General features: G+C 36.7%; 1 protein-coding gene across 10 annotated transcripts in view; it reads left to right on the top strand.

Moving 5' to 3' along the window:
* The window catches only part of MBD5 (methyl-CpG binding domain protein 5), a 493059-nt gene that overhangs the window by 456686 nt on the left and 13627 nt on the right, over window positions 1-22746 (top strand). For 8 of the 10 annotated variants that reach the window (XM_009182194.3, XM_017946523.2, XM_017946524.3 and 5 more), the window contains 3 exons: window positions 5935-6960; window positions 8574-8782; window positions 12556-13764. In XM_009182194.3, the coding sequence (XP_009180458.1) occupies window positions 5935-6960; window positions 8574-8782; window positions 12556-13764 (2444 nt within the window). The remainder of the gene's footprint in view (window positions 1-5934; window positions 6961-8573; window positions 8783-12555; window positions 13765-22746) is intronic. The other 2 variants (XM_003907460.4, XM_017946525.2) reach the window with 1 other exon arrangement.

A 22746-nucleotide genomic window follows, 5' to 3' on the forward strand; every position in this document is an offset into this window, starting at 1 on the left:
ATCCCTTCTACTGCTCTTTTCTCCTCCCCATCCTCTTGACCCTGTTGAGTGTGGAGAGCATTTCCTTAGATACTGCCATAGCTCCCTTCCCCATCTTCTCTACCTTCTCCTAAGTCCTTTGGTTTGGGACCCCTTCCTCCCTCCCATGACTAGAACAAAGTAGCCTCTAGTGCCTAAGATTTCCTTTCTGTTGCTGATAAAAGAATGTTAACAATTTACATCAGAATCCAGAGCACAAAGATAGAGATTTGATATGTTTTTGTAAATACACATTACCATTCCCTCTTACTAAAGCTTGAGAAAATAAAGTCTCCTGGAAAAATCTAGTATTCTTATAAAAGTTATCTTTCAATTTATTATTGTTATCATTAAAAATCGGTCCTTTAAATATAGAGGAGAAAATTTCACTATTTCAATGGGATTGAAAAGTGAATTATATTTATTAGACTCACTAAGCCATGATATTTTCTCTTATCTCTACAAGCATTCATTTTTATTAAGGATTACCATTGTCCCTGTTTGCAATGCAAGTACACTTACCAAAGTAAATGATAAAGGTCAGATGGTGAAGGCATACACATTCTATATGACTTATTTCTTAGGTTCTTGAATTTTATGGATAAAAATCAGTGTTTGGGCATATTAATTTAGAAAAGGTTTCTTAGCATAAAGTAGCATTTGTTCAAAATTACAGCTAAACAAACCGGTATAATGAGGTTTTAAAAATACTTCATTGGTCTTCTTGATATGAACTTTATATTCTCTCTTGTACACATACAAAGACATGTATAACAATATTATTAATATTTAAGAGACAGCCATATAAGAGTTTAGCACAATACAAACAATGACCAGGAAGAAGAGAAACGAATCAAAAGAGGTAGACATTAACTTTGTTTTGAAAAGTAGTTTTAAAAATAAGACAGATAAAACATGTCAAGGATTAAATTAATATTAGGAAAATATCCTTTAAAATTTACTCATACTATTTCTGTGTACACACACATATGCATATACATATATCATGAATTGTAAGTGTGTACAGAATACTGTTTACATACAGAAATTTGTCTGGGCCAGGCGCAGTGGCTCACGCCTGTAATCCGAGCACTTTGGGAGGCTGAGGCAGGCGGATTACAAGGTCAGGAGTTTGAGACCAGCCTGGACAATATGGTGAAACCCTGTCTCTACTAAAAATACAAAAGTTAGCCAGGCCTGCCTCAGGAGCCTGAGGCAGGAGAATCACTTGAACCCGGGAGGTGGAGGTTGCAGGGAGCCAAGATCGTGTCACTGCACTCCATCCTGGGCAACAGAGTGAGACTCCATCTCAAAAAGAAAAAAAAAAAAAAAAGAAACCTGTCCTACTGGGCAAGCTACCACTGTCATTTCCTCATCAGACAGACTGTCTTAATCTCTGGGTGTCTAAGCATGAGATCTCACACCAAAGTTTGTTTGGGTGGCTTTCCAGTCTTCTCTCCTACTCTTGAAAAGCAACAGAGACAATGAGAAAAAGAAAGTATGCCAGTTCATGGTGCTGCTGGCCAGTGTGAAATAATCACTTTTTCCCAGTAAAGGACTACTCCAACTTACTAACTTGTTCCAGGATCCCAGCTGCCTTTTGGTTATTTAACTGGTAAACATGTAATGAATAATTTCTTTTTTAAAAATCTTAGCGACTATCCTTTTTATTCGATTAAGCACAAAATACCTTGGCTGCAAAAACAAAACAAAACAAAACAAAAAAAAACAGCTTTAACAAAACATTTTTCCTCACGGTTCAACAGACCATAGAGTTTTTGTGCAGAACTATGAAATACGTTCACCAGAGAGTGCCTATTCAAGATTAAGTGGTTCAGAAATAAGCAATTTCCAAATTTCCCTGCATCTATAAAATTTCATACAAATTCAGGGTCCTCTTTGAATGACTGTAAGCATGAATTAGTAACTTTAAGAACTCAGAGTAATTTGGCATAGACCTCTCCCTCTGTGGGGTGATTTCAACTTCTTGAAATATCTGGAAGCCTTCTTAGGTAATTTGTCATCTTGCACCCATCTCCTTTCCAATGTCCCTTATCTCCTAGCATTGGACGAATACACTGGAGAGTTCATTTTCACTTTCTCCACAAATGAGTGGTATTCTTTCCTTTTGTCCACAAACACACCAACACATAGCATCAAACTACCTACTTCTAAAAGTTGAGTGCAAGTTTTATGATTTTACAATCTTTTTTAATACCAACAAATATTGTTTGAATGCTGATCATGTGTCAAAGACTGTGTTAGGTCTTGGAAATACAGCGATAAATAAGAAATGATTTTTGTCTTTAATGGTTTGGAAAGATGATTTCAAATTTCTTCACTGCTTATCTCAGGCAGCAGGTTCGACCATGGGTAGGAGGAGCCGGAAGCATAGGGAAACCTCACAATATTTTCAGTCATATTTCTTTGTTTTGGGGAAACATAGGACTCTTCATTACCTTCCATCTACTTTATTATCACCTTGTCTTTGCTTGTTGTTTTAATCATCTTGCTTCTGCATAGAGGCCCTTTTTATTTTCATTTTCGTCTCTCAAATTCCAGATCAAATGTTACACCACTTGACTAGTTTTCCCTGACGTGTTCAGTTTTACAGTGGTCTCCTTGTTATACACCTGTTACACCTCTTAGCATATTGCATTATAGTTATACTAGCAATATAAGAACAAAGCTTTACATTTTTCTAGTTCCTAATAAACTCTGAATAAATATATATTTGAGAGAAGAAAAAGACAGAGAGATTTCTGTGTTTATTTCTTTACCTAAACTCTTAATTCCTTCAGGAAAGAGCAAGGTTTGTTTGTTGTTGTTGTTTTGTTTTTTGTTTGTTTGTTTCTTTTTTCGTAGTTAGTTCTATTCTGTTTTCCAGCAGAGTACACCTGTTTGTTGAATAGATTTCTTGAAAATTAAAGAAAAATTTTAAAAACTATACCTTTATCTTCATACTACGTTTAAGCAGCTTGTGTGCTTCACCGCTTTCTTGATGGTAAGACAAAAATACACCCAGAGTATCTATACTTCGCTTCTTCTAATTCTTCAAGAATATTTAGATAGAGAGCTTTTATGTTATCCCAAAATGGCTACTTCTTTGAATCATAAGTGTGGATACTTCTCTGTTGCAAAATAAAGATTAAAAATTATAATAATCTCTAAGGAAAGCCTTCATCTATAAAGCCTTGACATGTACACTCTAGAGCATTTTGAAAATGTGTTCTGCCTTTGGTTAGAGAAATTGTGATCTCTACATCTAAATATGTCATTATTATTTAGCAGAGAGGAAAAATTGCCACAGATATTGCCACAAGTAGTGATTACTAGTAAATAAGACTTTTTATTTAAACTCTTAAAACATTTGTAAAGGTTTAATAAAAGTTTTTTAAAAATTTAAAAAGATGGTTTCCAAATGGAAATAATCCATAGTATCTATGGAAATAGCAACAAGATTTAAGAAGCAATTAAATGTTTAGGGTTTTGATAATTTTGTAACAAATCTGAATTAGTATTTAAAGAATTGTATACTATATGCCTATTTCAGCATTTGGTATGTTTTCTTACCCTACTCTTGGTGAATGTGGTCATTATTTCATAAATATATATTTTCAAAGAGGGGTTTTTAAAATCTCATTATTTAAATAAAACACTGAAAACTAAAAAAAAAAAAAAAAAGGTAGACCATGACAGCCAGGAAAAATGACAAATCCTTGCTATACGGATATTCTGTAAAGTGTGTTGAATGTGCTGATTTGTACTTACTGCTGTTACCACAGCACCACTACTATGACTACTAATGTCAATAATAATGATAACTCCTTTTATTTTTATAGACTTTTACATATTTCAGAGCTTTTGCTTCCCTTTTTTTGGTTCTCAAAATAATCATGCCAGTTATGCAATTTTTTCTACGGAAAAAGTTCAAAGTAGCAAAGTATCACATGTAGAAAGATATTTATCCCTGTATTATCCATAATGATGAAAAACCAAAATATGAATACCAGACTTTATCACAGTGGTTCAATAAATATAGTAAATACATACACTACACAGTTAAAATGTAAATACAAAGTCTATTTATCAGAAAGGAAAAATCCTTGTGTTATTCTATTAGGTGAAAAGAAGAAGAATATACAATTATATTCATATTACTGTTACAACTATGGAACATTTCTGTGTATTTGGATGAAGCCTCAATGGTAACATGATAAAATGTAAAGTTTTTTAGGATAGCATGGCATAACATCGCCCAAAATGTTTAGTTTATTTTAGATTTTCAGTGACACTGGTGTTGTTCATTATGCCATATATGTGTTTAGTATTTTTAAATATAACTAAATGTGTATTCTTAAAATAATAAAATATTTGTCAAATGCATGTATTACATAAAACAATGCATTTACAATGGGGAAAGACCATTTACAAAAAAGTGATTATAGGTTCCTTTTCAATAGATGTGGTTTTCACCCTATCCACCTCACCCCTTGTGCATCTGGATCACCAGGGGTGATTTCAAAGAATACTACTGCCCAGGCTGTACCCCGAGAGATGAGTTTTCAACGGGTCTGGGCTAGGGCCCAGGTATTGGTTTGTTTTTGTTTTTTTAATTTCTCCAGATAATTCTGTTGTGCGGCTTGGGTTGAGCATCACAAAAACAGTTATAAATACGTGAAATTTCCTCTTTTCCGATATTAAATTCCCAGAATTTTCATCTCTAGTGTAAGACTTTTAAGAATAAGAATGCTATTTAAGACTGGTCTAATTTAAGAAATCATAAGTCCAAAGTGTCTTTATGCAATAAGAATGGTAAAGATTCTTAATTATTATTTTTATTCATTGTCAAAATAATGATAAATAGAGTATTGGTGAGAGAAATGAACACTGTCTTCCACTGCTTATAGGAATGTAAATGAAGTGTGTATTGATCAACTTCACAGGAGGGTAGTTTGACAATATGTATTCAAAGCTTCTAAAATATGTAAACCCTTTTGTCCCTGAAATTTCACTTTTAAGAATTTATCCTTAGAAAATAATTAAGTGAACTGGCAAAGAAATATTAATAAGAATATTTGTCATAGTGTTGCTTACAATAGTAAAAGATTGGAAATAATTTTAAAACTTATGACTGGATTGATTAAAGTACAGTATATCGTACATGATACTAATAAAATGGTTCTGTAGCTATATATAAGTTAACATGGAATGATAATCACATTACATTGATAAAGCTACAAAATAACATTATAGCATGATTCCATTTTTTAAAAATATATGTAACATATATATGCATATATATATATGCATACCTGCATATGTATAGATACGCAGGTAGAAAAAGCCCAGAAAGCTATAAACTAAAATATTATCTTCATAGGTAGTTATCTTCATAGGTACTTTTTATTTTCTGCTTTATATTTTTATGTGCATTCTACTTTTGTGGGTTTCTTTTCACTAAAAAGAAGTAGTAGTTTTATAAATAAAGACAAATAACTTTTTTAATGAAAAAAACTTTTTAAATGAAATTATTACTTTTATCTACCAATTGAATGAAGAACACGGATTCTCCCATCTTCAGCTTTCACTTGTTGTCTGCCTGTGAAAAACAAGCTATTTGATAGTCAGCAACACCTATTTCTTTTTTTAAACCCCCCACCTCTCCTGCCACCACAACCTACCAGCTATTTCTCAGTAAAACTCCTTCAATATATTTATTTTCAAAAGTGTACATTCTAAACTTAAGTCCCATTAACAGATGTCAAGTGATCTGATTACAATTAATCTAGTTGCAATCAATGAAGGTGCCATGTAACAAATAAATTGAAATTTATGTTAATGCATTTTTATGCCTAGTCTCACATAATATCCATGATTAATAACTAGTTTTTTTATTATTTTTTTTCATTTTAGGCGGTTCAGGACCATCATCCTCCATAGCCATAGCGGGCACCAACCACCCTGCCATCACAAAGACAACATCTGTTCTTCAAGATGGCGTCATAGTCACCACCGCAGCTGGAAACCCACTGCAGAGTCAGCTGCCCATTGGGAGTGATTTTCCTTTTGTTGGCCAGGAGCACGCACTTCATTTTCCATCCAACAGCACTTCAAACAACCATCTTCCACACCCCTTGAACCCCAGCCTCCTCAGTTCTCTACCTATCTCTTTGCCAGTGAATCAACAGCATCTCCTAAACCAGAATCTATTAAATATCCTCCAGCCTTCAGCAGGAGAAGGCAAGTCTGAGATCAACCTCCACCCTTTAGGTTTTCTCGACCCGAATGTAAACGCTGCTTTAGCTTTTCTCTCCAGTGACATGGATGGGCAGGTATTGCAGCCTGTTCACTTTCAGCTCTTAGCAGCCCTGCTTCAGAACCAAGCCCAAGCAGCTGCCATGCTTCCCCTGCCATCTTTCAATCTGACCATCTCAGATCTTTTCCAACAGCAAAATACCCCTTTACCCTCATTAACACAGATGACAGCCCCACCAGACCATTTGCCAAGCAATCAGTCAGACAACAGCCGAGCTGAGACCCTTTTAACCAGCCCCCTGGGGAACCCTTTACCAAGCTTTGCAGGCAGTGACACTACTTTTAACCCCCTGTTCCTCCCAGCTGTCAATGGGGCCTCAGGATTAATGACCTTGAATCCCCAGCTGTTGGGAGGTGTCCTGAACTCGGCATCGGCCAACACCGCTAATCATCCAGAGGTTTCCATAGCAACCTCCTCCCAGGCAACCACTACCACAACCACTACATCATCAGCAGTGGCAGCACTGACTGTCTCAACACTTGGTGGGACAGCAGTGGTGTCAATGGCAGAAACATTGCTGAATATATCTAATAATGCTGGGAATACACCTGGTTCAGCTAAACTCAACAGTAACTCTGTGGTGCCACAGCTACTTAACCCTCTACTGGGGACAGGTCTACTTGGTAAGTTAAATTTTTTCACAAATTTTTTACAAAAGAAACGTTTTTCTAATTCTATTTTCTCCTTTTTAAAAACTCCATTTTGTCACACTATTTTTAAAAATGTTTTTGTTATGTCACAGCTTGCTTAAGGAACTAAATATAACAACACCCACACACAACCATAGTTATACAAACATGAGTGACTTTTCCCTTTTTCCCCTATTCTAGCAATACTAAATATCATTTTAATCTGCTTTCTCTTCTAATTCTGATGCCACCTAAACCTAACCTACCCATCATCTCTTAAACCAAGTAGAGTCTCATTTTTCAAATAATAAAGCACAGGTACATCTTAAAAATCACTTTCATTTGAATTTTCGTTGGTGTGGCATCACAGGGTTAGTATGAGCAGCTGCACTGTGGATGGAAACAGATTGAGAAAGTGTTTTCCAGGTGAACCCTAAATAAACAAAACTAAATGCTTGTCTAGCAAAACAAGAAGCGAGATGTAAAAACATGTAAAACTAAAGTTTGCCCAAGTTCAAAAGAACAGACAGCCCCTCTAGCTGCTACTAGATTTCCTCAGTATTATTTTTTTGACCTTTGTGGCTTAAAAACAAAGTGTGTCATCTGTATTATCCTATCACAAAATAGTCAGAAAATAATGCCAGGTATATTTAACTGATGGATATAGGTAACTATAATATAAAGTGTAGGGATGGTGTCCATAAAGTCTGGAAACAGAGAAATGTACATGATGATGTCAATGGCATCTTCCATGTGTGAAAAATAATTTGTTTATTATTTATGTTTTTTTGATTTCATGGATGCCTTTATAATACAGTAAAATTAGTTCTATTTGGCATTGAAATCTTTGTAATTAAATAACCTACAAAGCATATTTCATTTACATATTACAAGTTACAGGACAATTTCTATGACATTGTCCTCAAGAAAATGTCAGAGTAATTTCAGAATAATTTTGAATTTTGAATATAAATTTAGTTATTAATCCTACTGATTATATAATATTTATTTTGAATGATTATGACAATGAATTCTTTTGTGTTGTTAGCTTCTTTTCCATTTTAATTTTAGGTGACCAACCTTCTATCACAAAACAACGCACATTTCTAAACCAAATCAACGATTTGATGTGGTATCTACTGATTATTATGGCTTGAGAACTAAATTTTGTAAACAAGGCCTGATCAGCTCACTTATTTTAATTATCTGGTCAGATACTTACAATTGCTAAAACATTATAGGACTAATTTCAACCTTTAATTTTAGGTCCTCTAAAATAGATCTAAAATCTAAAAATAATAGATCAAGGAATCATATGACACTGCAGCTCAATATATAAGGACTGCCTAATGCATAGAGCAAAGACTAAGTAGTCTTTCCATGATATAAAATTTAAAAACTAATTATAGAAGATAAAACTAAATAATAAAGCTACTCTTTCCTTATCACTTAGTAAGACTTTGAGAAGTAAAAAAGAAAAGCATTACCCAAGTAAGCATAGCACTTAGTTTTTTGGGTTTTTTTTTCAGGAATTCTCAGGTACAAAGAAAGGCATAGAATCTCCAAAGAATCACATTTACTTATATTTTATGTTTTTCAAACTGTAGGTGATATGTCATCAATAAACAATACTTTGAATAACCATCAACTGACTCATCTACAGTCGCTGTTAAACAACAATCAGATGTTTCCTCCAAATCAGCAACAGCAGCAACTTCTCCAGGGGTACCAGAATCTCCAGGCGTTCCAAGGACAGCCCACAATTCCTTGCCCAGCTAACAATAACCCCATGGCTTGTCTGTTTCAGAACTTTCAGGTACTCTCCTCCCCTGTGTCACTTTAGAAGAAAACAATGTCTGGGTTTGTTTAGACACTTAATTTGCAGGAAAGGGTGAAAAAAGTAGGTTATGTGCCCTTTCACCTCTATTTACTGTTATTTCTCAATCATGAGTATTGTTAAACATTCCAGTCTTTTGTGTGAAGGTTTTCTTTTTTTTTTTAATTTTGTCTGAAGTATCTCAGCAGTTCTTTTGGAGCTGTTAGTAAAAACTGATCGTGTGACCCCCATACGCCCTTTCGTCATTTCTCATTGTTCTCATGACTGAGACTCACCTCCCTCGCATGCCCACCTGTCCATCCTCTCCAGCGTCAGCTCTCACCACTCTTCCCCTGGCTTCAGCCACATGGTACTTCTTTAGTTCCACGAAGTGAATCAATCCCTGCTAGATTAAGGAGATAGGTGGAAAGAGTAACACTAAATCCACATGGGAAGAAAATATGGACTTTTTAAAAATAATCTTGGGGTAGAGAAGGCTCTTTCAGCATGACAGAAAACCAAGGCAGTCAAAAGGAAAAGAAACAAATTTGATTACCTAAAAATTTAAAGTCTCTGTGTGATCAAGGATATTCTAAACAAAGCTAAAGACAAGTGACAACCTGGCAGAAAACATTTTCCTAATACATACTAAATAACACCTATAATGTAAAAAGAGCTCCTACAAATCAGAAAGAAAAAGGATAATTGATTAGAAAGAGTTAGCAATAGATATGAACAGGTAATTCATAGAATTTGAAAGATAAAGTATTAATAAACGTATGAAAATAATCAGAGTTACATAAATTATCACAGTAATGTGTCCATCGGATTGATGATATCCACTGCTGATAAGGGTGCAGAGAAATAGATTCTCTCAGATTACATGGTGGTCTGATTACATGCTGATACAGTTCTTTTGGAGAGTAATTTGATAGCATATCAGATTTTTAAATATCTTTTGACCAGAAGTTCAGCTTCTATGTATTAATATCTCATTTTAGAGAAATCTTCAAATGTGAACAAACAAGCACATATCAAAATGTTCAGTGCAGTATAATTTGTGGTGTCAAAAATTATGAACCACTCCATCAGTAGGGAAATAGTTAAATATATTGTGGTACAGTATATCCATCTACCTAGTGGTTTAGAAAATTAGGTAGACTTACATAATCTGATATGGAAAGATCTGTAAGACTGCAAGACTCCAGTGCTATAGTATTGCAGAACAGTACTTTTAAATCTGGAAACCATGAATGTAATCATACGCTAAAGGAAAGACCCAGGAAAGTGGAACATCTTTATGTTCAAGGGATAATAAATAAGGCAGGATCCCTGAGAAGGGGGTGTGGGATCCAGAATCTAGTACCATCCCATTTAGGTTGAAAGAAAGGAGGGAAGCAAGGAAGGGAGGTAAGAAGAATGCACTCCAGTGCTGGTTAGTTCTAAGTAAGGAAATAGGACTGGAGTAGGGTGAGAAACTGTGAGTTTGGGTGAGAAGTAATGATGAAGAAAACTTGTATATTTTTGACATATATATATATATATATATATATATTCCATATATATATATATTCCATAGTAAAATAATTCAGAAAGGAAGAGGAAGTGCTCAACCGTGTCACTGAGAAAAAAGGTAAGATAAAGCCTGAAGAGAATCCTTTAGATTTACCAATTAGGACATCATCAATGACTTAGTGGAATGCAGTTTTGCTGGAGTGCTGGGAGTAGGAGCCAGATGGCAAAAGGGAGGAACAGCGAATGGGAGGTTAGGAATTAAAGAGTATAGATTAAAGAAGTATACTTCAGCTGTTCTTGACAAACACACACACACAACACACACACATACACACAACTATATGAGATGATAGATAGGCTCATTTGTTTCACTATAGTAACCCCTTTACCATCTGTGTATGTATTCTGTAACATTATGGTGTTAACTTCAAATACACACAACAAAATTTATTTTTGAAAAAAACTTAACTTTGAAGAACGTAAGAGAAATAGGGCAGTGCCCCAGCAGGAGGTCGGGAGTAGATGAATGCAAACTTTAAAATACGTAAGCCATGAACATAATCATGTGCTATAGGAAAGACCCAGAAAAGTGGAAGAGATTGAACATAAAGAAGGGAAGGGAGGCCGGGCGCGGTGGCTCACGCCTGTAATCCCAGCACTTTGGGAGGCTGAGACGGGCGGATCACAAGGTCAGGAGATTGAGACCATCCTGGCTAACACGGTGAAACCCCGTCTCTACTAAAAATGCAAAAAATTAGCCAGGCGTGGTGGTGCGCGCCTGTAGTCACAGCTACTTGGAGGCTGAGGCAGGAGAATGGCGTGAACCCGGGAGGTGGAGCTTGCTGTGCCGAGATCACACCACCGCACTCCAGCCTGGGCAACAGAGCGAGACTCTGTCTCAAAAGAAAAAAAAGAAGGGATAATAAATAAGACAGGATCCTTTAGAAGGGGGCTTGGGATTCAGAACGTAAGTGGAGGGCACACCCTCAGAGAGCAGAAGGGAACCCTCTTATGGGAAGCAGGACAGAATTTAGGATAGGTATAGTTGCAGAGAAGTCTGCTGCCAGGGGCAGGGAGTATCAGAGTATAAGAAATTGTGAGAATTCTTGCCTGATGGGCTTTATTTTCTCTATTACGTAAGGTCATCTACTAAGAATAGTCTGGGAGATGGTGAAGAAGTTGGTGAAGATTTGAATAGTTGTGGAAAATGAGTGACAACTAACTAGAAGTTCTAGGATTGATGGGCAGCAATAAGCCCTCAACTGAAGTTGGAAGCTACAAATTCCTATAGACAAATACTCAGCATCCTCACTGTAGATGTAGATAAGGCAGGCAGTTGAATTGATCCAAGATTGGGATTTTGCCTGGTAGGTGTAGACAGGGTGATAATAGCAAGAGAGAGGCTGATGTGCTGACAGATCCTAGGTTCTGGATTAGTAGGGAAGGATGTAAAGAAAGGGAGAGATCATTGTGGAAAAAAATCTGAAACTCCAAAGTATCAAGAATCTAGAGCAGTAATTCTTAGATGGCATGGGGGTGGGGGTAAAATTAGAATAACCTTGGGCACTTTTTCAAACTGCCCTCATCCTTCCTATACCAGAATTCTGATATGCTCCCCTGGTAAGTATGCTGTCCCTTCACCACTTCGCAATTGAGAATCGCTTCTGCAGATAGCCATTGTCACTACTGACAGCATGGGGATATGGCCTGAAAAGGCTGAGAAGCAGGTATTACTACCCCATCTGAAAACTAGTGTCATGTTATTGTTAATAAAAGAGTTTATATATTTTTTTATTTTATATTGTATTTCACTTAGTTAAGTGGAAACATCAGTGAGTTAGAAATCACTTTCAAAATATTTTTCCTTTGCTAATTTGATTACCTGTGACTTGACTTTTTTTTTGAATCCTAAATTGCAAAGACCTGTAATGACACCGGATAAATGGAATCATCCCAACCTGAGTATGTTTTCTGTCCAACCACATCAAGTTTAATTTTTCTAGAGAAGGTTTCGCAATGATGATTTTAAAAAATCTGTTGAATGATTTTAACTAAAGAAGCAGCCTGCAAATATAATCAAGACATAAGCTTTCCTATACAAAGTGACTTTTTACTTCATTTTTTGAGTCTTGTTCTTTATATTTCCTTCCTTGTTATATTTGTTTGTCTTTTGGTAAATCTTAAAGTTGTAGTCTTTCTCTTTGAGGCCTTTAAAATTATTTCCCTTTCTCTCACTGCTTCCTGTCTATTTCTTCAAGGTGAGAATGCAGGAAGATGCAGCTCTCCTAAACAAAAGAATAAGCACTCAGCCTGGGCTCACAGCACTTCCTGAGAATCCAAACACTACACTTCCACCTTTTCAAGATACACCTTGTGAGTTGCAACCGAGGATTGACCCATCTCTTGGTCAACAGGTGAAGGATGGCCTCGTTGTGGGTGGCCCAGGTGATGCTTCCGTAGATGCCATTTACAAAGCAGTTGTCGATGCAGCCAGCAAGGGAATGCAGGTTGTCATCACCACTGCAGTCAACAGTACAACTCAGATCAGCCCCATTCCAGCTCTGAGTGCCATGAGTGCCTTCACTGCTTCAATTGGTGACCCATTAAATCTCTCCAGTGCTGTCAGTGCGGTCATTCATGGACGGAACATGGGAGGTGTTGATCATGACGGTAGGCTGAGGAATTCAAGAGGGGTTCGGCTGCCCAAGAATCTAGACCATGGGAAAAATGCGAACGAAGGAGATGGGTTTGAATATTTCAAGTCAGCAAGTTGCCACACATCCAAAAAACAGTGGGACGGGGAGCAAAGCCCCAGAGGGGAGCGAAACAGGTGGAAGTACGAGGAATTTTTAGATCATCCAGGCCATATCCACAGTAGTCCTTGTCATGAAAGGTCCAATAATGTCTCTACACTGCCATTTCTGCCTGGGGAACAGCACCCAATACTGTTACCACCAAGAAACTGTCCAGGGGATAAAATTCTAGAGGAAAATTTCAGGTATAATAACTACAAAAGAACTATGATGAGTTTTAAGGAGAGACTAGAGAACACTGTGGAAAGATGTGCACACATTAATGGGAATAGACCTCGACAGAGTCGGGGATTTGGAGAGCTGCTAAGCACTGCAAAGCAAGACCTGGTCCTAGAGGAGCAGTCTCCAAGTTCCTCAAATAGTTTGGAAAATTCTCTGGTCAAAGACTACATCCATTACAATGGAGACTTTAATGCCAAAAGCATTAATGGGTGTGTGCCTAGCCCTTCAGATGCTAAAAGCATTAGTAGTGAAGATGACCTAAGGAATCCAGACTCCCCCTCTTCAAATGAATTGATACATTATAGACCAAGGACGTTCAATGTTGGCGACTTGGTCTGGGGCCAAATCAAAGGACTGACTTCCTGGCCTGGAAAATTAGTAAGAGAAGACGACGTTCACAATTCATGTCAACAAAGCCCAGAGGAAGGGAAGGTATACCAATCTTTATCCATTGTCAAATACTAACCTTTGTTCAGATATCAATTATTGGTTTTTGTTATCATCACTTTGGATTCTTTGGATTTGAAATTAGGATTCTTCATGACTCATTGAGGTCTCACAAGCTTCTGGAGCATAAAATGAAGAGGGGATGGTTATAGTCAACAAAATGTCATATCAACAAGGGGTGAGTTGTAAAGCATTTATAGATCACACTAGGGCTCAGGGTGGCTGTAAGCCAGGAACCAGATTTCCAGAATTTGGTCCACTCTGCCTTCCCTCTCTACAGTTACCTAGTTCTTCATTTCATACACTGAGGAGGAAGGCAAGTGTCAATGACTGGGGAAAAAAATCTGGTAGCCTTTGGAGGTCCAGGAGTGTGGCAGGGGTAAGGCCCTCCCAGGCAACAGATGCTCCAGGGGACGACATCTCCTGCATGTGCTTACATGTGGCACACAGAGCTGGGAAGGGGGTACAGTCTGGGTGGAGATGCAGCCGTTTCTGGAAGCAGCAGGTAAAGTCTGAAATCAGAATTTCCTGAATACCTTTCAGGAAAAGTTCTGGGCCTTTAAAACATATGGAAATGTTTAACCCCATAGTCTGGTTCTACTTAACACAATTAGATCATATAAATTAAATGAAAACTTCTCCATGAAACTACCGTTCAATTTAAAAGAAATTAGTAGGGGTCTTCTGGGTTTTTTTGTTTTTTTTTTCCCGGCCCTTACAAAAATGGTGGAATTGGCTCACTAGGCAAGAAATATGCAGAGTGTTTAAAGTAGATAGAAAAATTTATATCTGACCAGGAGGAGATCATTATGCACATTCCCCCATATGATGAAGAAATATATAATTTTTCATCTTCCTAGGTAATAAAAATTACTCTTACAGGTATATGTTATTCTCGTAAAGAGTATATTCTATAAAGCAATTTCAACTGTGCTCAAACTTTCACTGGCACTTAGGTTTAATGACAGGAAACCAAAAGCATTTTTGCCAGCACAATAAAAGGATTGTCTTTCTCCAAATGACTAGGAGGTCCTAAAACCTTGCTCGTAATGCCTAATATATACTTGTCAGGATACACTCTGGGCATAATGTTTGTACATTTGATAAGGAAATGAATTCCATACCCCTATTCACAAAATATTTTATTCTCTATACTCTCAGAGATCAGACAAACATTCTTTAGGTTGAAAAACCTAAATATTTTTGACAGTTTATTCAAGAAATAATTAGAAACAGAAAAAGTGGGCTTTTATGATATAAATGGAACTGCTACAAATACAAGATGTAGACATTGAATTGTTTTACAATGTCTGTGCAAACGAACTAAGTCTTTTTTATGTGCCATTTTACCAAAAGCTTAACTGAAAAAAAGATTATGGCCTCCCTTCCCTGGAAACATTCTTCCTGTCCTAAATGCCTTGTCTAAATATCTTTTTATGCCCTTAGGAGAGTAAAGGCATGTACTTTTAACACATTTCACATTAAACAATGGTCTAGATCTTCTGATTAATCTCTGCTCGAAAACTCCTGAGACTGAGGTATTCACTGATGTTAGGGGAGATGTACTTTAAAAAAAAAATCGAAGAGTCCAAGAAACACTTATTTTTCTTCACTTAAATAAGCAAAGTAGTATGTAGTATTCATTCCACTATAAAATAATATTTTTAAAATTCAGATTCTTCTTCCTTAATTTTGGCAATAGATGAATTGTAATAGGAAACATAAAACTGTTGCTGTAAATTCACATATTCTTCCTCTCGCTGGCTGACCTTGTCATTTTGGATTCTCAAGTAAAAACCTTTATATCAAGATATACTATACACTAAAAATATTTTTAGTAATTCAGAGAATTTAATTTAAAGCACACATTTAGAGGTGAAAAACTGAAAACATGCAATAAAATATGAATGATAATACATGAAACATTTATCTATCATTTAAAAAGCAAGGTATAACAGCCTCAGAAGCTCTAAGGACTCAGCATTTTTAAAAACCTCTGGTCTTTTCAGGACCTACCACACTTTTGCACATAAGTAAACTAAGTACTACTTCACAAACATTCTTTTTTCCTCTATAGTTCACAAAACAAGACTTCCCAATACCTTACTTAGTGATGCTCCGTGAGTCAAAGTTCTCATTTTACAACACCAGAAAAGGTAAAATCTCAAACACAGGTCCGACTTCAAGCCAAGTGTCTGATGTATTGATGACCCTAGTTCATGAAGAAAAAGTAAAACTATGTTCAATACCTGTATAAGACAAAACATGATGTATTTCAGAGAGATATCTAGTAGAACACTTTTTAAAATTTGTACTCATTCAGGTGAACCAATTTGGATGTAATTTTATTTATGTAGAACTCCTTAATGCCCAAGAATGTTGGATAATGCCTTGTACATTAATAACTGGACTTCTGCTTCTAAAAAGGTAAGCATTGCCTTAGGTTACCTTCTATACACTATGGCAATGCCTGACATTTTTATAAAGTCTAAAGCAGAAAGGCAGAGACTAGCTCCGACTTTGTTTATTATAGTAAAACCTTTCTAATTCCGCCTTGCTAATGTGGAATGTGGGATCATTTTCCATAATGTTTATCTTTGTAGTGTCTAAGAAGAAAAAATTTGCCAAACTATTTTCCTACATTATCATTTTAAACTTTCTTAGCTTCTCAGCTTTCATACTATTTCTATGTCCACCAAAGAATCCAAGATTCTGTCAGATCCCACCAGATAAAAATCTATGTTAACTCAAGTTTTAGAATAGATTTATTACCCCTGACTCCACCCCACAACATACCATTTATTATTTTCAGTTACAGGCTTTATTCTCAGCAAACCACTCCAAATTCTTTATGGAAGCAGGCGAAATAGAAAATAAAGATAATTAATTGACAGGATAGAAGATTACTATTTCAAAACAAGCTGGGTGCCTTTCCTATTTTTAGGTTGCATGAATGGTCTCTGGTCTAAGGAAGTCAATGCTGTGTGATCAAAGCACTGATAATTGCCAAGGGCTGAGACCTCCCATTGTCAATACATTAATATTGTAGCAGATACCATTAGTCATAATAGTAACTGACTAGGTCAGCTTATGATCTTAGAAAGGCCTTTTTGGTCTTTGGAGGGATAGTAAATGTAGCAGATTACTGATATGCATTAGACATGCTCTGTAGTTTCTGAGATGATTTCCTAAAAGGTATGGTTTCTAGACATCAAATACTGTATAAACACAGTCTGCAGAGAACTAGAGAAAAAGCAGGGTGTAGCATAAAGAGGCATGGGTTTTGGGCACTCTGATGTGAGCCTAATCTTAGCTCTGCTAGTTACCTAAGTGGTCGTAGTAGGTATATTAATCTCCTAGAAGCTGCAGGCTACTCACCTCTTTCAAGTGAGAACATTAATTTCGATTCAAATAGATGCCTTAAGATTTCAATGAAATACTGTAGATTATTATCTGGCACATCAAAGAGGTTCAGTAAACATTAACCTCCTATTCTCTGCCCTTTATGGTAGATAGTCTTATTAATTTAGGTTCCACCGTTACGGAATTGTGGTAATTTGACCTTAGTTATTGTTTACCTCTGCATTGTCCATGTATAAAGGATTTATTAACCAAGTTGAGAGTAAAGGATTATAAGGATTATATTCAATGAATGAAATAGTTCATAAGTATGTTTACAGCACATATACAAATCAGCATATCTGATTATAAGTTAGTGTTAGCTGTTAATTTCAAGCAGGAGTTCTACTTGGAAGCGTTTTAAAGCACTCAGTTTGTTGAGTGAACTTCAAAGTTCTTCTTTCCTCAATGTTTCTAAAAAAAAATCAACTCAGGCTTTCTTCCTCTACCTTCCCACATAACTCTCTTTCACACGTAAAACAATATTAATTAGTGGAGATTTTTAACAGCCTATGAAAAGTTGGGATGAATTGCTTGTATGTATTACTTTCCTAAGATTGAAGCTATGTGACAGCATTGGAGGACATTATGTGCCTTGTATTTTACCACTCAAGAAGTACTATATCCTTCCTAATATGTTTTTTCCCTTGGTTAACCATTTGTAATGAAGTACATTCTGGGCCAGGCACGGTGGCTCACGCCTGTAATCCCAGCACTTTGGGAGGCCGAAGCGGGCGGATCACGAGGTCAGGATATCGAGACTATACTGGCTAACACGGTGAAACCCCGTCTCTGCTAAAAATACAAAAAATTAGCCGGGCGTGGTGGCGAACACCTGTAGTCCCAGCTGCTCGGGAGGCTGAGGCAGGAGAATGGCGTGAACCCGGGAGGCGGAGCTTGCAGTGAGCCGAGATCGCGCCACCACACTCCAGCCTGGGCGACAGAGTGAGACTCCGTCTCAAAAAAAAAAAAAAAAAAAAAAAACACAGAAGTACATTCTGGGAGATAGTTATACTTGTTCTAAATAACTGGTGCAAGTTTCTCTCTGAACCATGAACCCTTTATTGTTCGTGGCTCAGTGACCAGGAATAAGACCTCAGGGTTGTGCTCCAGTACATAGCCAGAGCCAGACAGATTCAACTTCTAGATCTTGGCATAATGTTAGGGAATTCTTGGAAGAAAATGGCTACCTCTGACATTACACCTCTATGCCTTAATATGCAAACATTTTTAAGCCTATGCAACTACGGAGGAAATGGTTATCTTTATGTACCTATTTCATTAACTATTTAAATATAAAGAAAATGCTCTTGTTTTCTAAAATATATTTTACAATTGTCATCTGTCATCTTTGATTTTATGTTAACTAGCTTAAAAGGGTTGCCTCTCAAGCAGTAATAATCAAAAACTAAAATTTTTATTTTTTTCTGCATAGATCATTTTTACTTTTTGAACATCCTCCCTTTGGTCTTCATATGTCATTGCTCTTACATTTGATGTATATTCTGACCCAAGCCAAATTTAAGAAATAATTTATTACTAGACTGGTACCAAAATGTTTCTTTTCAATGACTGTTGTTGGACAGTTGCAGAAACACCTGATTACCGAAAAAAGTCTACGTCTCTGTTCTACACTACCTGGTTAAATGAAGACATTATTTTCAAAGCATAAGTGGGTAGGGTGTTCCCTCTTCAAAACTGCTCTTTGACTTTCTTCCACACAGTTATTTCTGGCAAGTAGAGATAAAAACAGCTCTCTGAATAGTCATTCAAAACCGACAAAATTCATCTTTATTAAAACTCATAACCAAATTTATTGGGGGGCAATACATTTTCTGTATGTCAGTTCAGCATCACACGCACACGTGTTTTGACAGCATGGAGCATAACCAGATACAACTTACCTCGCATTCTGGGGGTGGGTAACTTAAGAAGTTGAGCCCGGAGAACTAACTTTGGGAGGTGCGCCCTCCTGTGATGTTCAGACATTTTACTTTGAAGAACGTTCTTTGTGTGTTTATCAGTGTTAGCTGTTTGTATTCTTTGGTACTATAATTCTCTGTTGAGAATGTTCTTAGTGTATTCACTTTGCCTTATCTATTTTCTTAACTGCTGTTGGAAATGAATCCTTTTCTCTGTACCACGGCATTCACAATACTTGGGTTGCATTTTGACTGGTAGTGTGACAGAGGCAATCAATGCCCTGTCAGCACCAGAATCTCCTTGAAAGGGAGCAAAATAGTTTTTCAAAAGTAATAAGAAAAATAAAATCCAGGCCAACAAAGTCAATTCCTGATCAGAATTTGAAAGATAATAAAAATGAAGAACTAGCAAAGACCAAAAATGTGACTATCAAGAAAAAGACTAAGCTGAGTAAAACAACTGTAAACTTTACTATAGTGAATTGTGAAATATCGTGAACTTTTTTCCTGAGCCAGATTAAAGAGGACTAGGAGGCCTGTCTTCATTCACGTAGGTAACTGAGCCCAACGCAGACTACATGAGCTTGTTCATACAATTTCAGATAGGAAGCAGGAAATAGAATCTCAGGTCTGAGGCAACTACTTGCTTCTGTTACATGAACTTTCAAGCATTGTTTCCTTAGAAATTACAAACTTATCTGAAACATTTAATTCTATCTATGTGTTGTGGTTTGATATGCAAATTATTGTCTCATTTAGAATGGATTTACCCATATCCTGTAATGTAGTTCCCTAGTGCTTAGAAACACTGCTATGCAAAGTGAAGAAGAAAGGAAGCACCGAAAAAGGCCTCAGATAATGCCACTGACTAAATTGTGATAAAGAGAATTTGGTTAGTTCATTGGAAAAAGTTGGGATTCATTTAAAGGAATGATTAGTACTCTGCCATGAGAACTTTGTACTATTGTTGGAAAACAATTAGGTTCATCCTTTCTGTCACAGGTGAATCAACTTTTTACCCTAAATTATTTATCATATAATATTAATTCCCAGTCTTTTAAAAATATTGAAATATTGCACTTAAGTTAGCAGGAATTTTTTCAGCTTGAAGATGTTATTTTTTAAAATATATATTATTTTTAATATTTACTGTTTAATAAATGTTTGATAATGAACTTAATAAATGCCTCATATTTGCTTTCTACTTCAGAGCTATATTTCCCAGACTTCAGCTAAAGTTGCATATTACATATATTATTATATACTTAAATTTTTTCTTTAAATTTATCACTTAATTGATTCATTCAAGAAATATTTATTAGGCACATATGTACTAGGCACTATTCAAGCCACTTTTTAAATTTAAACAACTTTAGTTTTATCCTAGGATATTGTATGTGTAAAATCATAATGTTACTTGTATTTTTCTAATGTAAACTTATATGAATAATATAACTATTAAAAATGTGCAAAGGAGGCTGGGCACAGTGGCTCACACCTATAATCCTAGTGCTTTGGGAGTCCGAGATCAGAGGATCACTTGAGGCCAGGAGTTCAAGACTAGCCTGGGCAACATAATGAAACTCCATCTCTACAAAAAATTGTTAAAAATTAGCAGGCATGATGCTGTACATGTGTGGTCCCAGCTACATGGGAGGCTAATGTAAGGTGATCACTTGAGCCCGTGAGGTCAAGGCTGCAATGAGCATGCCAGGCATGGTGGTGCACCCCTAAAATTTTAGCTACTTGGAAGACTGAGGTGGCAGGATCACTTGAGTTCTGGAATTCAAGGCTACAATGAGCTGTGATCACACCACTGCACTCCAGTCTGGGTGACAGAGTGGAGACCTTGTCTCTAAAAAACTAAAAAAGAATATTTAAAGGTTTGTCCATGTTTTACCTAAAATAATTTTACATACCACCAGTGGCACTTTGGACTGCTTTGGTGTTCATAAAGCACCTTCATGTTTGTGGTCATTTTAGATCCTTTCAATAACCCGTAAAGATGTGCAGAATTATCCCCATTTTACAGATGGGAGAACTGAAGCTCAGAGAAGTGGCATCCCAAAGAATACAAATCACAGGTAAAGCCAGGTCCCAACCCTGGTCTTCTAATCTAAATTTAGCACTCCTTACATTATGCCATTCCCCAGCAACAGGACTTTAAAGAAATGGAATGGGGAAGTAAAGAATTAAAAGGGGAGCTCGAGGTCAACTCTGTTATGAGATCAATGATGTGGCTAGTGCTCCATTATTCTTTGATGTTTGCACAACAGCTCTGCTTCAGCAATAAGGAGCACCAAAGAATTCACAAAGAGGGGTGTTATCAAGATTAAAGCCTGCAAAAAAATTTAATGTAATCTCCAGTTAACCAGCTGTATTTAAAAGTGATCTAGGATCATTGACCCAGGTTCTTCGTTTTTGTTTGTTTTTTGTTTTGTTTCTGAGATGGAGTCTCACCCTGTCGCCCAGGCTGAAGTGCAATGGTGTGATCTCGGCTCACTGCAACCTCCGCCTTCTGGGTTCAAACAATTCTCCTGCCTCGGCTTCCTGAGTAGCTGCAATTACAGATGCCTGCCACCACGCCCAGCTATTTTTTGTATTTTTAGTAGAGATGGGGTTTCACCATGTTGGCCAGGCTGGTCTTGAACTCCTGACTTCATGATCCGCCCACCTCGGCCTCCCAAAGTGCTGGGATTACAGGCATGAGCCACCTTGCCCAGCCAGATCCAGGTTCTTCAAATATGTACTATACCTCTGTTTCAAGGGTTGGTGTACCTCTCTGAAGGGTTTATGTCTTCTTTTGTCAGACTTTAAGTTTCTTCTGAGATACATGAGGTCCCACTGTGCTGACACCAAATCAAAAACTTAAATTACCAAATGTGTAATATGGGCCTTCTGAACAAAATAAGCAAATAAGCAACCAGAGATTTAGCCTTGTTCAGAAAAACTCTTAATCATCCACCACATAGTAATGTCTGGCTTTATGAATATGTTTCTATCTACACTGAACAAACTGTAAAACTATTTATGTTGAAGAATTATTGTATCTAAACAATTTGAATGAAAGAAGAGTTTTTAATAGTCAAAAAGTATTGGTAGGGCATGGTGGCTCATGCCTTTAATCCTAGCACTTTTGGAGGCCAAGGCAAGCAGATCACTTGAGCCCAGGAGTTTGAGATCAGCTTGGGCAACATAATGAGACCCCTGTTTCTATAAAAAAATTTTTAAAAATTAGCTGGGCATTGTGGCACACACCTGTGGTCCCAGCTACTCAGGAGACTGAGGTGGGAAGACTACTTGAAGCCCAGGAGGTCGAGGCTGCAATGAGCCAAGATCACGCCACTGCATTCCAGCCTGGCCAACAGAGCAAGACCATGTTCAAAAAAAAAAAAAAAATTACCATTTAACGTATGTGTATATTTATATATTAATAAGTTAACTGTGAATACATATAAATTCCAGGTAACTTTATGATTCTTAAATGACATGAGTAAGGAGTTACACCACGATGGCCAGTACTATTAGCGTCATTGCTATCAGCATGAAACTGTGTGGGTAGATGATGAGTAAAGATAAAAAAGATAAAGCCCTCTTCTAAATTCTCACTAAGATAGAGTTAAATAATTTGTGAAACTCCTGGCTT

The sequence above is a fragment of the Papio anubis genome, chromosome 10, assembly GCF_008728515.1.
Source record: "Papio anubis isolate 15944 chromosome 10, Panubis1.0, whole genome shotgun sequence".
In the NCBI taxonomy this organism is placed as follows: domain Eukaryota; kingdom Metazoa; phylum Chordata; class Mammalia; order Primates; family Cercopithecidae; genus Papio; species Papio anubis.